Source organism: Eubalaena glacialis, chromosome 8, assembly GCF_028564815.1.
Source record: "Eubalaena glacialis isolate mEubGla1 chromosome 8, mEubGla1.1.hap2.+ XY, whole genome shotgun sequence".
Lineage (NCBI taxonomy): Eukaryota > Metazoa > Chordata > Mammalia > Artiodactyla > Balaenidae > Eubalaena > Eubalaena glacialis.
This window is the reverse complement of record NC_083723.1, coordinates 58,057,969-58,072,338: the sequence shown is the minus strand read 5'-3', so window position 1 is coordinate 58,072,338 and position 14,370 is coordinate 58,057,969. Positions and strand designations below refer to the sequence as shown.

Genomic DNA, 14,370 nt, shown 5'->3' with positions numbered 1-14,370 from the left:
TTTATTGAAGTATAGTTGATTTACAATGTTGTGTTTAATTTCTGCTGTATAGCAAAGTGGCTCAGTTATACATATATATTCTTTTCATATTCTTTTCTGTTATGGTTTATCACAGGATATTGAATATAGTTCCCTGTGCTATACAGTAGGATCTTGTTGTTTATCCATCCTATGTATAAGAGTTTGCATCTGCTAATCCCAAACTCCCAATCCATCCCTCCCCACTCCCCTCCCCCTTGGCAACCACAAGTCTTTTCTCTATAATAGATCAGCATTTAAATAATTATTGTTGTTAGTATTTTTCTATATAATTATATCTACAGTGTATCATCAAAATAAAAATTACGTGTATTCTTCTTGCACTTTCTCTAAGTGCCATTTGTTCTGTTTTCTGGGTGACCTCCTTCTAGTGAGTTGTGAAGTTGGCAGTACCTCTGTTTTATGTTATTTTAAGAATTTCCAGAAATAGCCTTAACTTTGATTCTCAGTACATGATTATTCTCTTACTTGTATTTATTGTCCAGTTTTCCGTATCATGTGCTTGCTTAGCCCTGAACCAGGAGCAACAGGTAAGCAAAGACTTTTTTTCTTTCTACTTTATTATACCACATAGTACGTGTAGGAAGAAAGGGGGAGGAATGATTGGAATATAATATAATTTCTTCCTGTTCAGAATGCCATTTCACTCTACATAGCTGAAGTCTTTTGTTCCTCATTGCCTTAGTGGGGCTGCTTAGAGCCCTAAAACACCACGTGTTGCTATTTTCTGCATCCTTGAAGTAGGATTTTGCCCTCACTGGGTAAAAAGTCCTCCTGCTAATGGATGTTCACCCAGTCTTTCCCTACTATTATGCAATGAAACATTTGCTCCAGAATGTTTGTGGTTTCATTCTGGCAATTATTCTCTTCAAACTCTAATTTGTTTGAAGAATATGGGTCTCTCTTTTGGGGCAATGGAAAATTTGTCTTGCTACACTCTGAAAACTAGGCCTTTGACCTAAGTGCTTCTTTTAAATCACATGTGAACTTGAAGACTTTTTATTCTTGGGATAGAAATCATGCCTTCTTTTTTTTTTTTTTTTTTTTTTTACAAATTTATCATGATTTGTTTTTCTCCAATTCTTTTTTCTTTTTTCTTTTTTAAATTTTTATTTATTTATGGCTGTGTTCGGTCTTCGTTTCTATGCGAGGGCTTTCTCCAGTTGTGGCAAGTGGGGGCCACTCTTCATCGCAGTGCGCAGGCCTCTCACTATCGCGGCCTCTCTTGTTGCGGAGCACAGGCTCCAGACGCGCAGGCTCAGTAATTGTGGCTCACGGGCCCAGCTGCTCCGTGGCATGTGGGATCTTCCGGGACCAGGGCCTGAACCCGTGTCCCCTGCATTGGCAGGCGGATTCTCAACCACTGCGCCACCAGGGAAGCCCAGAAATCATGCCTTCTTTTTGTTGCAGATTGAAGTGTAACCCTTTGAAAAGTTTTGATGCTCTTATAAAGAGTATTATATTAGGTGCACTCGGTTTTAAGAGTTGCAGGCTCCAGCTTTATACATTTTATGCAGGGATGACACTTTTTTTTTTTTTTTTAAGATTTTTTTTGATGTGGACCATTTTTCAAGTCTTTATTGAATTTGTTAAAATATTGCTTCTGTTTTATGTTTTGTTTTTTTGGCCACGAGGCATGTGGGATCTTAGCTCCCCGACCAGGGATTGAACCTGCACCCCCTGCCTTGGAAGGCTAAGTCTTAACCACTGGACCACCAGGGAAGTCCCAGGGATGATACATTTTAATGTATGTTTAAATGCGTTTTCTAGGGTCAGCTTTTGGAAGTTGGTTGGAACAATACAGCAAGTGCTCGAAATGACATCCAGAGAAATTTAAACTGCTGTGGGTTCCGAAGTTTTAACCCAAATGACACCTGTCTGGCTGTAAGTACAAAGTATAAAATGTTGTTTGGAGATGTATTGCATACAGATGAATAATGGTTAACATGGAAGAAGTGGACTTTCTGATGGTGAATTGTACTTTTAAAGTGTTTTTTATATACCAGCATTACATTCCGTGTACACTATTGTATCAATTGTCTGTTCTCAAATATCCATCCTGAGGATACTGAATATTCCAGGGCCCAGCCAGGCACGGATGCTTTTGGTTCTTTGCCCCTAATTCCTTCCCAGTCAAATCCTCCTAGAACAAGTTGTGAAAGAGAAATAACAGCAGATCAGCAAGTAAATGTCTTGGTTTGGAAGCCTATCAGGGTAGTAGGAGGAGAGTGGTCTGTACTAAATTGGGCTTCTCAACCAGCTAAACATCCCCAGGGTGGAGGACACAAGGAACCACCCTCTTTCCTCTCTCCCTTCTTCCCCATCACAACTTCATGCCCTTTCTGGGAGCTGAGCTAGCGATAGATCAATTAGAGCCAACCTGTTGCCCCAGGCCAGACCACTGACCTCCCAAGTCCAACCCAATCCCATATGGCGATTGACTTGGAGCTTGGAGCTTGGCTCTCCTGGGAAGTTTACATGTGTTTATATTTTGGGGAAACTCCTATTACCCCCTCGCTGAGCCCTGAGCTGGACATCCCCGCGTTGTGTCCTCTTTTGTGGGTTATTAGTTTTCTATTGCTATATAATACATTATCACAATTTTAGTGGTTAAAACAACACCCGTTTATTGTCTTAGTTTCCCTAAGTCAGGAGCCTGCGTATAGCTTAGCTAGGTCCTCTGCTCATCAGGATCTCACCAGAATGAAGTCAAGGTATTGGCCAGGGCTACAATCTCATCTCAGGTTTGGGGTCTTCTACCAAGCTATTGTTGGTCGAATTCAGCTTCTGGTGGTTGTAGGACTGAAGTCCCATTTTCTTTCTGGTGTCTCTAAGTTCCTAGATGCTGGTCAGGTCTTAACTATACAGACATCTCACAACATGGCATCAAAGTCAGCGTGAGAATCTCTTCATTTTATTAAGACAGTGTCTTATGTAATGCAACATAAACATGGGAGTGACAATCCATCATATTCACAAATCCCGTCCACTCTCAAGGGGTGGTTATTCCGGGCATGTACCCTGGGGGTGGGAATCTTAGGAGCCATCTTACGATTTTGGACACTACTAAAGAACCATGGCTCCAAGATGGATGTGATATTCCAGACAGTCATTTTTATGTGGGTGTTTTTTTTTTAATCTGCTCATTATAAATGTACTTTGAAATAAAAGTTCTTTTTTGAAAATTGATACAGAGCTGTATGCAAAGCAGCCACCAGTGCTCACCCTGTGCTCCAATAATAGGAAAATATGCAGGAGAAGTTTTGAGATTTGTTGGTGGCATTGGCCTCTTCTTCAGTTTTACAGAGGTATGTACAGATGACTCCATATCTTCCGTTCTTTGTCATAGAGATTCCTGTTTTATAGGGCAAGAGGGCATGGCATTTTACCTTAGCATGGCACTTAACTTTTGGAATGTATCAATGGATGTTTTCACTGGGAACTAGTACTGTAATAGGTGGAGCTGTGGCTTGAAATCAGAAGACCTCACAGATCTAGCATTAAGTTTATACAGGGTGAAGTGCTTGATCATTAATTATGTAAAATTAAATGAAGAGATTAGACTGGGTTATCTTTTGAGTCTCTTCTATTTCTAGAGTTGTATGATAAATTATAATTTTAGATATAATTTTGGAATAGGTAGGACATTCACATTGTTTAATATATATATATTAATGTGTAATATACACACATTTATATATAGGTATGCTTTGAAAAGTTGCCTTCCAACCCTATCCCCACTCCCCTTTGTTCCTAGCCTTCTAAAACCTGTAGATAATCATTGTTATTAATTTCTTACCTATATAACATATATGTTATATTAATATATTTACTATATTAATACATTTATATAAATGTCTAAGCAAAACCACACACATATTATTTTGATAATTTTTGAGGAATGCTAATTCCTCATTGTCTTTATTTAAACACTCAATAACTCTGGACATTTTTGATGCATCTGAATTGGCAATATGTATTTAAATTAAAACTTTTTTCTAAATCATCAATTCTACTTGCAGTGCTTTATTTCATGGAGATAATTGTATAACTATGTAAAATGAATACACAAGAATGTTTATTGTTTATAACAGCAAACCTTTGGGCCAGCTCATGTTTGTCTAGTGAATAATGAGCTGGTGAAATTAGAGTTTATTAGACAAGAGCAAATAGTTAAAAAATGCACTCTCTGGGTTGGAAACCTAGTTCTCCTGCTTTATTAACTGTGTGACCTTGGGCAAGTTCCTTAATCTTTCTGTGCTGCTGTTTCTTCGGCTTTGCAAACAGGCATAATAATGGAAAGCCCCTATTTCACGGAGTTGTTTTGATGCTTAAAGGAGTTAGTATATGTAAAAACTTGTAATATATAGAAAAATGCCTGACATACGGCAAGTGCTGTGTGTGTTAGCTGTCATTTTGTAGACATGAGTAAATTATTGATGTACAAGTCCCCATATTATACCCCCTTAAAAAATGATGATGGGACCCCTGTGATGGTTGTGTTAATTGCCCATGCACACTCCTGTTTTAAACAAAGAATAGCATGTGTAGAATAATGCTATTAAGTAAGATTGTGCATATAACTGTGGAAATATATGGTAGGCTATTGTAAGAATGAGCATTTATCTTTAAAAGGAAATCAGAAAAATCTTGTGTTTTTTATATTTGAAGTTTACTCTGTCATTTAATTTCTTGGACATTTGATTTCCCCATCAGTATGTCCCTATAATAAGTAATTTCATGGTCAACTTCCTTGTATATATATTTTTGATCTATATTCCCTAGTTTTTCTTTAGAGTACACCTCCAGAAGTAAAATATGACACATTCAGTATATGGGCATTTTAAAAGAGTTTGATAAGTATTGCCAAATTGCCTTTTGGGGGAGATTCTACCAACTTCTGATTCAAGCACTAATTCTCGATATTTTTATCTTACAAAATATTTGCCAATTTGATAGGTAAAAATAGTATTACCGTTCTGTTTGCTCTTTTGGAAATGTGACTAGTGAATTTGAAAATATTCATGTATTCATGTGTTTTTGGACCACTGGTATTACTTCTTTTGTGAATTGCCCACCTACTGTCTGTCCTGATCAAGGACCTTTGGATCGCCTGTAACTCAGTCTATGCAAAAAAGGGGAATTTTGTAAAAGAATAGGAGAGCGGGCCTCAGGGCCTAGAAGGTGTTTAGAAAAGAGGCCTCAAGGCTGGGGCTCACTGGGTGCTCTTAGAAACCCAGGCGCCCCAGAAAGTTGCCCACTCTCCTTTTATTTCCTCCGTTTCCTTCCTGGCTCCCTCCTCGTCTCATCACTCATTCTACTTGACTTCTTTGTCCTGCTTTCAATTTCTTTTGCATTTACTTAACTTTTTCATGATTTTTAAATAAAATTTATAGGTTTTACTTTTTATGTGGTTCAGTTTATTGCTTTTTGCCTATATGGTTTATCCAGTTGATTTTTATGTTTAGAGGCCCCTTTCTCATTTTGATTATATATGTTAAAAATGATTAAAGAAGGCAGTTTAGGTGATACAAACAAATTTTAACACTTCATAGACAGTCTCCTTTCAGAGAACTGCAAAATAAGGCCGAAGGCAAGGAGCTTTTATAGGATAAAGAATAAGGAAGGGAATAATAGAAAATATCTGATTGGCTGGGGCCACATAGTCAGTCTTGTTTGGGGTGAGAAGGCCCAGAATTGGCTTGGCCTTTGGGGATTGGCTGACTGAATATATTGCACTTCTGGTCAAGAGGAGCATTTACAGGGACACAAAGTTTACCCAAGTTTCGGTTTGCTGATGTGGCACCCTGGATAAGAGCAGCTTCATCTTGGGCCTAGAAATTTATTTCTCTCTGTATAATTAAATATAAAAATACAAAAAAATATATTTTTTGTTTTATTGAGGTATAATTGACAAATAAAATTGTAAGATATTTAAAGTGTATATCATGATGATTTGATATACGTATACATTGTGAAAGGATTCCCCCTATCAAGTTCATTAACACATCCATCACCTCACATATTTACCTTTGTAGAACATTTAAGTTCTACTCTCTTAGCAAGAGAGTAGATTGTGCAATACAATACAGTATTCTGTACAATACAATTGTACAGTACAGTGTTTTCACTGTAGTCACCATGTTGCACATTAGATCTTCTCATTTTGATTGTGTGTGTGTGACATGTATTGAATTTGTGTATATAATGTATACATTACATATATATGTATAAAATGTATGATTAAGATAGCATATTATATATACATAGATGTTTGTGTATATTGTATATTCTAATTCAGTTTCTTTTTCTCCCTTTGAGAATGAAAAATCCATACTTGGCTGTTATTATCAAACTGGAGATAAAGACCAAGCTTAGTATTCACTTTTTTTTTTTTGGCCTCACCACATTTGTGGGATCTTAGTTCCCCAACCAGGGATTGAACCTGGGCCCCCTGCAGTGGAAGCTTGGAGTCCTAACCACTGGAATTCCTCCCAGGAATTCTCATTAGTATTCACTTTTCAAAAGAAGTTTTCCCTGACATCCCTTCCTACTCTAAGCATATTTTCACTTCACTTTTTCTCAGGAAGGAGCCATCTTACTTCTGGGCTGGTCATGGCATTGATTCAAGAAAATTCATATACCGTTTGAAAACAGTCCTGTGCATTTTTCCTTTCTTTCTTTTAAAATAAAACATGGATTTAAAAGTAAAAAAATTTTGTCATGAAAATTTAAAAATATAGGTGGGAAAAAACCAGAATGAGCAATGTCCATACACTCCATTAGCCAGAGTCAGTAATGATCAGAATTTCGCCACATGGTTTCTTTTTTTATATCTGGGATTTATTTTGAGAATTTAGTTCTTTTGAGCAGCTCCATTTTCTTCTCATCGGATCACACTGCCTTCAGCTATGCATATATTATTTTAAAAGGAGGTTATTTATTTATTTTTAGAGCAGTTTTAAGTTCACAGCCAAATTGAGAGGAAGGTCCAGAGATTTCCAGTATCTCCCTGCACCCACACAAGCAAAGCCCCCCCACTGTCACCGTGACTCACCGGATCGTGCATTTGTCACAGCTGATGAAACTACATTGGCACATAATAACACACAAAGCCCATAACCTACATTAGGGTTCACTTTTGGTGTTGCACAGTCTATGAGTTTGGACAAATATCTCCATCATTATGGTATCATACAGAGTATGTTCACTACCCTAAAAATGCTCTCTGTGCCCTGCCTATTCATCCCTCCCAGCCCCCGCTGTCTTCTGAAATATTAATTATTGAAGAATATAAACTCATGGGTCTTAGATTTCTAAGGTGTTCTTTCATGGAGTCCTGCTCTGAATTTATACACCATGTCCTTTTGAAACCTAGCTAGAGATTTTAACAGTAATTTATCCAACCTGATATTTTTTGGATTGTGACTATTTTATAGGCTCTCTCACTTTTTAAATGTTTATTTTATTCAATATTTCACAGAATCAGCGATTCTCAGAGTTTGAAGGGATGAGGCTAACTAGCTGATGATTTCCTGTCATAGATGAAATAGAAAGATTTCGTTTGAACTATTTGTAATACATGAAAATAAATATAAACCATCAAAGAAACATTGATTTAGAATCCCCCAAAAAAGTTATAACAATTAGTACATGTGCTTTGTAGAAAATTTAGAAAATACAATTATGAAGCTGAAAGAGTAAATGTATCTACTAACTAAAATTACCTCCTCAGAAATCATCATTAATATTTTGTCATATTACCTTCTGCCTTTCTATATTTAATAAATATAAAAATAAATAACAAAGGACATGCTTTTTGCATACTCTGTGTAGACATTTCATAGAACTGTACTCTGGTGACCTCTTGCATCCTGGGTGTAGGTTCTAGAGTCAGCAGAGTTTATGATCGGGTCAAAGTTACCCTTGAAAATCTTTAAATCATGAGCACCTTTGTAAGCTAAAAATCCAGTAATTATCTAACTTTGATCTTTTTGCATTTTGGGCATGACCTTTTCATGCTCTCTCTGGGTGTGAGGAGATAGTGGTCCAGCAATGGGGCACAAGAAGGGGTTGTTTCATTTTATCACAGCTTAATTGGAGGAATTTTGGTAAAATGTGACTCCAGATTATGAGTATTTTATTTACCCGATGGCTTTGTTTCCCCTAAGAACTGTAACTTACACCATTGGCATGTATTCTGGGGTGGTTATAAAAATATTTAACAAACTCAGAAATTCTAACTAGAAGTTCCCTGTGTGCCGGTATTTCTGAGGCAGGGTCAGGGAAATGATGCTCGGGCAGGCTGAGAGGTGTCAGAGAAGTAGCTGCTTGATAACAGGTGTGTAAGTATTTCAGTACTGTAATAACAAGCATGGCTGAAATGGTAGGTGGAATGTTGTTAGCTTGAGAATGGCCTGTAACACATCAGATTCTCATATAAAACAACACACGTAATTAAGAGCTTGGACCCAAGATTTGAATCCTGGTTCTGGCACTCATGACCTGTGTAACTATTATCCAGTTATTTAACCTCTCGATGCCTCAGTTCCCTCACTGGTAAAATGAGGATAATGACAGTTCCTATCATATAGGGTTTTGGGTCAAATTATATGAATTTGTGAAATGTGAAGAACAGAGCCAGTCACAAAGTACTCGTCATAGGTTTAAGTAAATTCCTTCCCCCCAACCCCCGTCATACAGACACCAAACCAGACTTTCCACTTCCTTAAATTAGACTTATGTTTCCTTGATTCAACACAAAGCATAGTTCCATCAGCCCTTACATGTTGTAATAAACATTGCCAATCATGAGTTTTGTAGTAACTCAGAAGTTATTATTGTGGTAAATGGAGAAAATTTTAGATTTACCACAATTCTCTACACGTAGTTTCAAGAGCTAATGAGTAGTCAAGTGAAGTCAAGTGAAGTCAAGTGAACAAAATTTAGATTAAAAGTTGGCACAGGTCTGAAATGGGAAATATAATTTGAAATTCATTTTGTTCCATTAAAATTTTGCATCTTTTTCAGTCTAAGAAGTTTTGATTATTTTAAATAAATCAACTTTGAGGTAGCAGAACCAGAATGAACACATTTCTCAATTAAAAAAAAGGCAGGTTATATTGGTTAACTCGTTAGTGAACGTGGTGTGAGAAATGGCACGATAACTACTTATTACTTTTCTAAAAGTATACGTCCCCCTCCCTTGGAGAGGTAGGAATTATGACATTTTTTATGATCTGTGTTGGAAAATGTATTTATTGTAGGATTTTTGTTATTGCTTAATTTTTGCCAAACTCTGTTTCTGAATTAGCAAAATATATGATATTTTAGCTATTAAGACAATTCAGTATTAATAGCTAACTTGTATCACTTTCCTATTGCCGCTCTAACAAGCAATCACAAATGTAGTAGCTTAAAGCAACACACATTTATCTTCTTATACTTCTGGAGGTCAGAAGCTTAAAATGGAGACTCATTCTGGAGGCTCTAGGGGAAACCTGTTTGCTTGCCTTTTCTAGCTTCTAGAGGCTGCCTGCACCCCTTGGCTCGCCTTTGGCTTGACTTTTCTTCATCTTCAAAGCCAGCAGTGTTGCATCTTCTCTCTCTGAATCTGCTTCCCAGTGCTTCTGTCATGACATCACCTTTTGGCTGTATCTCTGATTTCTGTCCTTCCTGCTTTCCTCTTTTAAGGACCCCTGTGATTACGTCACAGAGCCCACCCAGATAATCTCCCTGTCTCACGAGCTTTAACTCAGTCATGTCTGCAATGTCCCTGTTACCATGTAAGGTTGCATATTTGCAGATTCTGGGGATTATGGTGTGGACAACCTTGGAGGGCCATTATTCAGCCTACCACAATGTTCATATTAATTTTTCTTAGGATCTCTAATTTGGGTTACGTACTACATTTTAAAAAGAAATCTCTTCCTCTTTGAACAAATAATACAAAGTGCTTCAGAGGTTCCAGATTATTTTGCTGATCAACTGAATAAATACACACAACTGTTACTTTCTCTTTCTTCTTTTCTTTTTTCCATTCCAGATCCTGGGTGTTTGGCTGACCTACAGATACAGGAACCAGAAAGATCCTCGTGCTAATCCTAGTGCGTTCCTTTGATGAGAAAACAAGAAAAATCTTTCATATTCTGATCTTGTACATTTCCTCTAACTTTAAGTTAAGCTAATTTGCCTGTTTAAGGAAACAGTATATGAAAAATTGCATAATTGACAGTGGAATTATATATTTTTATGTTTCTCTAAATGTTTTTCTTTTTCCATTGCTGAAAAAATCTGAAACTTGTGGTCTCCTCTGAACCTCAGTGGTACCTTGTAATCTACTGTTTTTCACAGTGTCGGCACTGTCCACTATGGCCTTTCTTAGCGTTTTTACCTGCAGAAAAACTTTGTATGGCACTATTGTGTTGATCATATTGTGAATCTAAATGTACATCTCACTGGAATAATTAATTGTATGTGGCACTGTGCTGTGTAGATAGTTCCCACTGGAAAAAAGAGTTGAAGTTTATTAAAGCCAGAAAGTATGAGATTCTATTCTGTTAAGTTCAATAAGGGAAATCTAAATTCCCCAATTTTTTTGTCCTTTTAGGAAAGATGTTGTGGTGAAAATTGTTAACATGAAAGTGATAATTTAGTTCTAGTAGTCTTTCTGATTACACTAGTGTACTCTAGAAATAGCTAGGTCTTTAGGAAAGTGTGGTTTAGTTTTTTGATATTTACAGGTAAGTGCAGACGAGAAATGGTTTCATGAATGTTCTAATGTGTAACATTTGCCTTCAGCCTTCAAAATGAAATGAGTTTGAGAAATTCAGAAATTATATCTATATAATCTTGATATTCTTTTATAATAATTTGAAGTCCAAAAGACTGCCTTTTTAATCAAGTTACTATTAATGCATTGGCCCATATAGCAATAAGATATTTGACTATCTTACAAATTCTAAATACCTTTTCCGTGAAATTTCTCAGTATTGTCTCAGCAACTCGTCAAATCCAAGCTGTTTGAGTGTGATCTCCCATAATTTGGAATTTAAATAGTATTGTGGTTCTGTATATTATGTTAAAAAATTAAGTATGGAAACCTTTCTTCGTCTATGAATGTTTGAATTAAAAGAAAGTAATGGAAGGATTGATAAATGAATTAAGTGAAGTGGAATTCTTCTCTTTTTTGCTTCGGGTTCCCTTTGACTGACCTAGAGCTGCGTGTATAATCCAACCATGGAATTAACTTCCAGCACCAGTAGTCATCCCAAAATCTTTTCTTGAAATGTTTCAGTGTCTAATATTTTCTCCATAGCGAAAATTGTTTTTTAAAAGAGAAGTCGCTCATTTTGGGGGGAAAAATATGTAAGTTCTTTCCTGTTACTGAAAATTACTAATTTCTTGTCTTATATTTTATGTAGTATATGGTATTTCATTAGTAATTGTTTTGATGGCTTTTAGACCAAGAAAGAGGATAAATGGTTAATCTGTAGAATTTTAGAGCATCTTGAGGGTGGGTCACTTACATGCCTCTGGAAGACTTGCTCATCTTTCAAGAAAACTAAATTCCCTTGCTGTTGTAGGGGAAGAAAAATAATTTTTTCTCTGTTCTTCTGAGTTCTTGGCTGAGACCCCGTGTAGTAAATGACAGATAACAAGAGAAACAACAGAAATTTATTAACATGTATACCTCATGTATACATAGGAAATATCCAGAAAAACTGATTAACTCCTCGAGATGGCTCAAGCCATCATCTTAAATACCGTCTTCAGCTAAAGGCAAAAGAAAGGTGTGTGTGTATGGGAGGGGGGCTATCAGGAAGCCAGTTATGGGAGGTTACTAGGAGAGACACAGTAAATAAGGATAAAGTTTGTTAGCAGTTTTAACCCAGTGCCATTGATAAAAGAGTTTCTTGTGATTTGGAATCATCCTTTTCTTCCTGGTACAGAGAAGGAGACACCTTTACAAATGGAGATTTAAGTGTAAATTTACCTTACAGAAGAGTAAATTTCTACTCTGTTTTCAGAGCTTCTCCTGTCTGTTGTTTCTCAGAAATAATCAACTCAAAATAATCTTAATGCCGAAGAGGCATATTGTGGGGTGGCGGGCGTATTCTGCTCTCCTTCAATTTCATACCGAGCTCTGGGTGACCCTAAAAATGTTGCCACTTGTACCATAAGATGAGATTGTAAGTGACACATGAAGGAAGTGAGATTTTTGGACTCCGTCTTCCTTTAAGGCATTTTGTATTTTCCCTGTTTGCTTTGTTGCATTTTGAAGTTTCCATGAAGTTCTGGAATCTCCTACTAGAATACTTTTCTTGGTGCGAATGATTTTATGTGGGAAGGGCTGTTCCAGAGAGAACCAACCCATAACCTTGGTTTGTGCTCTAATTGCAATGGCCTTATTTAGGTCACCCTAGTTACAGACCAGGGACTGAGAAGCAAGAATCTTTAGGACTACTAAACTCTGAATACTGTCCCGAGTCCCGAATGGCTGCCGGAGAGCCTGCCGAGGTCAGGCTGATCCCAGGATGACCGGAGGGCCACTGCCTCTTGTGCACAAAATGTTGCCACAGACACATTTTGTGACCTCAGATGAGGGTACGTTTCAAATCAGGGTCTGTCCTGGAGCGATAACAAATGTCTGTAAGGCCAACTCAAGACTCCACAGCTTCTTTCTTCTAAACCTAGCATTTATTTAAAAGCAGACAAACAAAAAACCTATTTAAAAAAATTCTTTCATTCTCTATGGACTTATTTCATTTAGAGAAATGTTTCTCAGAACATTTACGCAGTCAGCCTTGATGTTAAAGTTGAAATTTTAGAAAATATAAGGCTAATACAAAGGGAAAAAAGTTAGGTTATAAATTCTGGAAATCCGAGCTCATATAGCTTAAATTCATCTCAGCTACTGTGTTATCTAAGCGACAGTGAGTTTGTGAAAACCAGTTATGCATGTTCAACCTAAGTAATATGCTGCTGAATGGAACCTTTCAGGAGAAAAAGAAACCAGAAGAGTGGCTTTTAGTTCTTAGTTTCTTCAGCCAAAACCCTCCTCCCACAGTTTTTCTAAATATTTGTTTAACCCTGTTTAAGTTTTTTCATCCTCTTGAAAATGCACTGACTAAATATATGAAACTGTTTCACCGTTTAGCTGGTACTGAGAAAGTTAGAATCGCGTTTTTACATAGTATTTTCTAGGGGAAAACCACTTTTGGGCATCCTGATTATACAAGTAGGATCATTCACATGTCATTCGTTTTATTGCAGACGACAATAAGGTTAAAGACCAAGTTGTCCAGGTTTCTGGATAAGTGAAGGGATTTGTGTAAAGTTGTTCTGCACTTGGTATGTTTGGGTCTGGCAGTTAATTTTTACACCAGACTCTCTGTGCCAGATGCAATTACAAGGTGGGTTTTCAATGAATGTTTTCTAAACAATTTTAAAGGGGCGGTGCCCTTCACCCCACACCTCCACCTGACTCCAGAGGGAGAGGGAGGGAGAAAGAGAAAAGAGACCACAGCTTTTCATGTTGAAGTTTATCTGGAATGTCATGATCACAATTGTAGTCATTGAAATGACTCTTGAAACAGTGGGAAAAGGGAAGAGCAGCCCCCCCCCCCCCCATACCATGTGCCAGGCTGCTTCTCCGGTCCTCTCCTCTGCTGAGGAAACTCAGCTTTTGGAATTCATTTTCAAAGAAGGGCTTGAGGGAGTTCCCTGTGAGTGAAAATATATGTCGAAGAACGGACTTTGACATCTCTTGGAGGGTGAAACCATTTCTGCTTACTTTTGGGATCTTGCTTTTGACAGGTCGATGAGGTCACAACTTGACAGGTGGCCTCTTAATAAGTTAGGCTGACTTCATCTGGACTTTGAAGTCTGCCTCCTTGGTGGGGTGCTGGAAAGTTTCGTGCTTGCCTTCGAGCTCTTTCTCTTCTCCCTCCAGCTCCCATTCTCAACAGTGATTACTAAATATGAGGACCTCAGTACCTACTTAGGATTACTGAAGGCATCAAACAAGCAAAAAACCAAAGCAGAGATAGCTGGTTATAGGTGATCGTTTGAAGAAGACCGCGGTTCTAAAACAGGTAATAAAGGTTTAGTCAGGTATGTTGATCATCTACGTGAATGACTTTTACGGATGACTTTTGTTACTAACTTTTTTTTTCAAAGTTAGTCCTCTCCCTCCTACCCTCAGATAAAACTGATAAAAAAAAAATTTAAGGTGGTAACATATACATAGCATAAAATTTATCATTTTAACTGTCTTAAGTGAGCAGTTCAGTGTTATTAAGTACATTCACATTGTTGCACAACTGTCAC

General features: G+C 37.3%; 1 protein-coding gene across 1 annotated transcript in view; it reads left to right on the top strand.

Moving 5' to 3' along the window:
* Positions 1 to 11,215, top strand: part of TSPAN13 (tetraspanin 13) — a 30,808-nt gene extending 19,593 nt beyond the window's left edge. The window contains exons 3-6 of the mRNA XM_061197721.1: positions 489 to 569; positions 1,810 to 1,923; positions 3,234 to 3,347; positions 10,085 to 11,215. Of these exons, the coding sequence (XP_061053704.1) occupies positions 489 to 569; positions 1,810 to 1,923; positions 3,234 to 3,347; positions 10,085 to 10,159 (384 nt within the window). The 3' untranslated portion in view covers positions 10,160 to 11,215. The remainder of the gene's footprint in view (positions 1 to 488; positions 570 to 1,809; positions 1,924 to 3,233; positions 3,348 to 10,084) is intronic.
* The last annotated feature ends 3,155 nt before the right edge of the window (positions 11,216 to 14,370 follow it).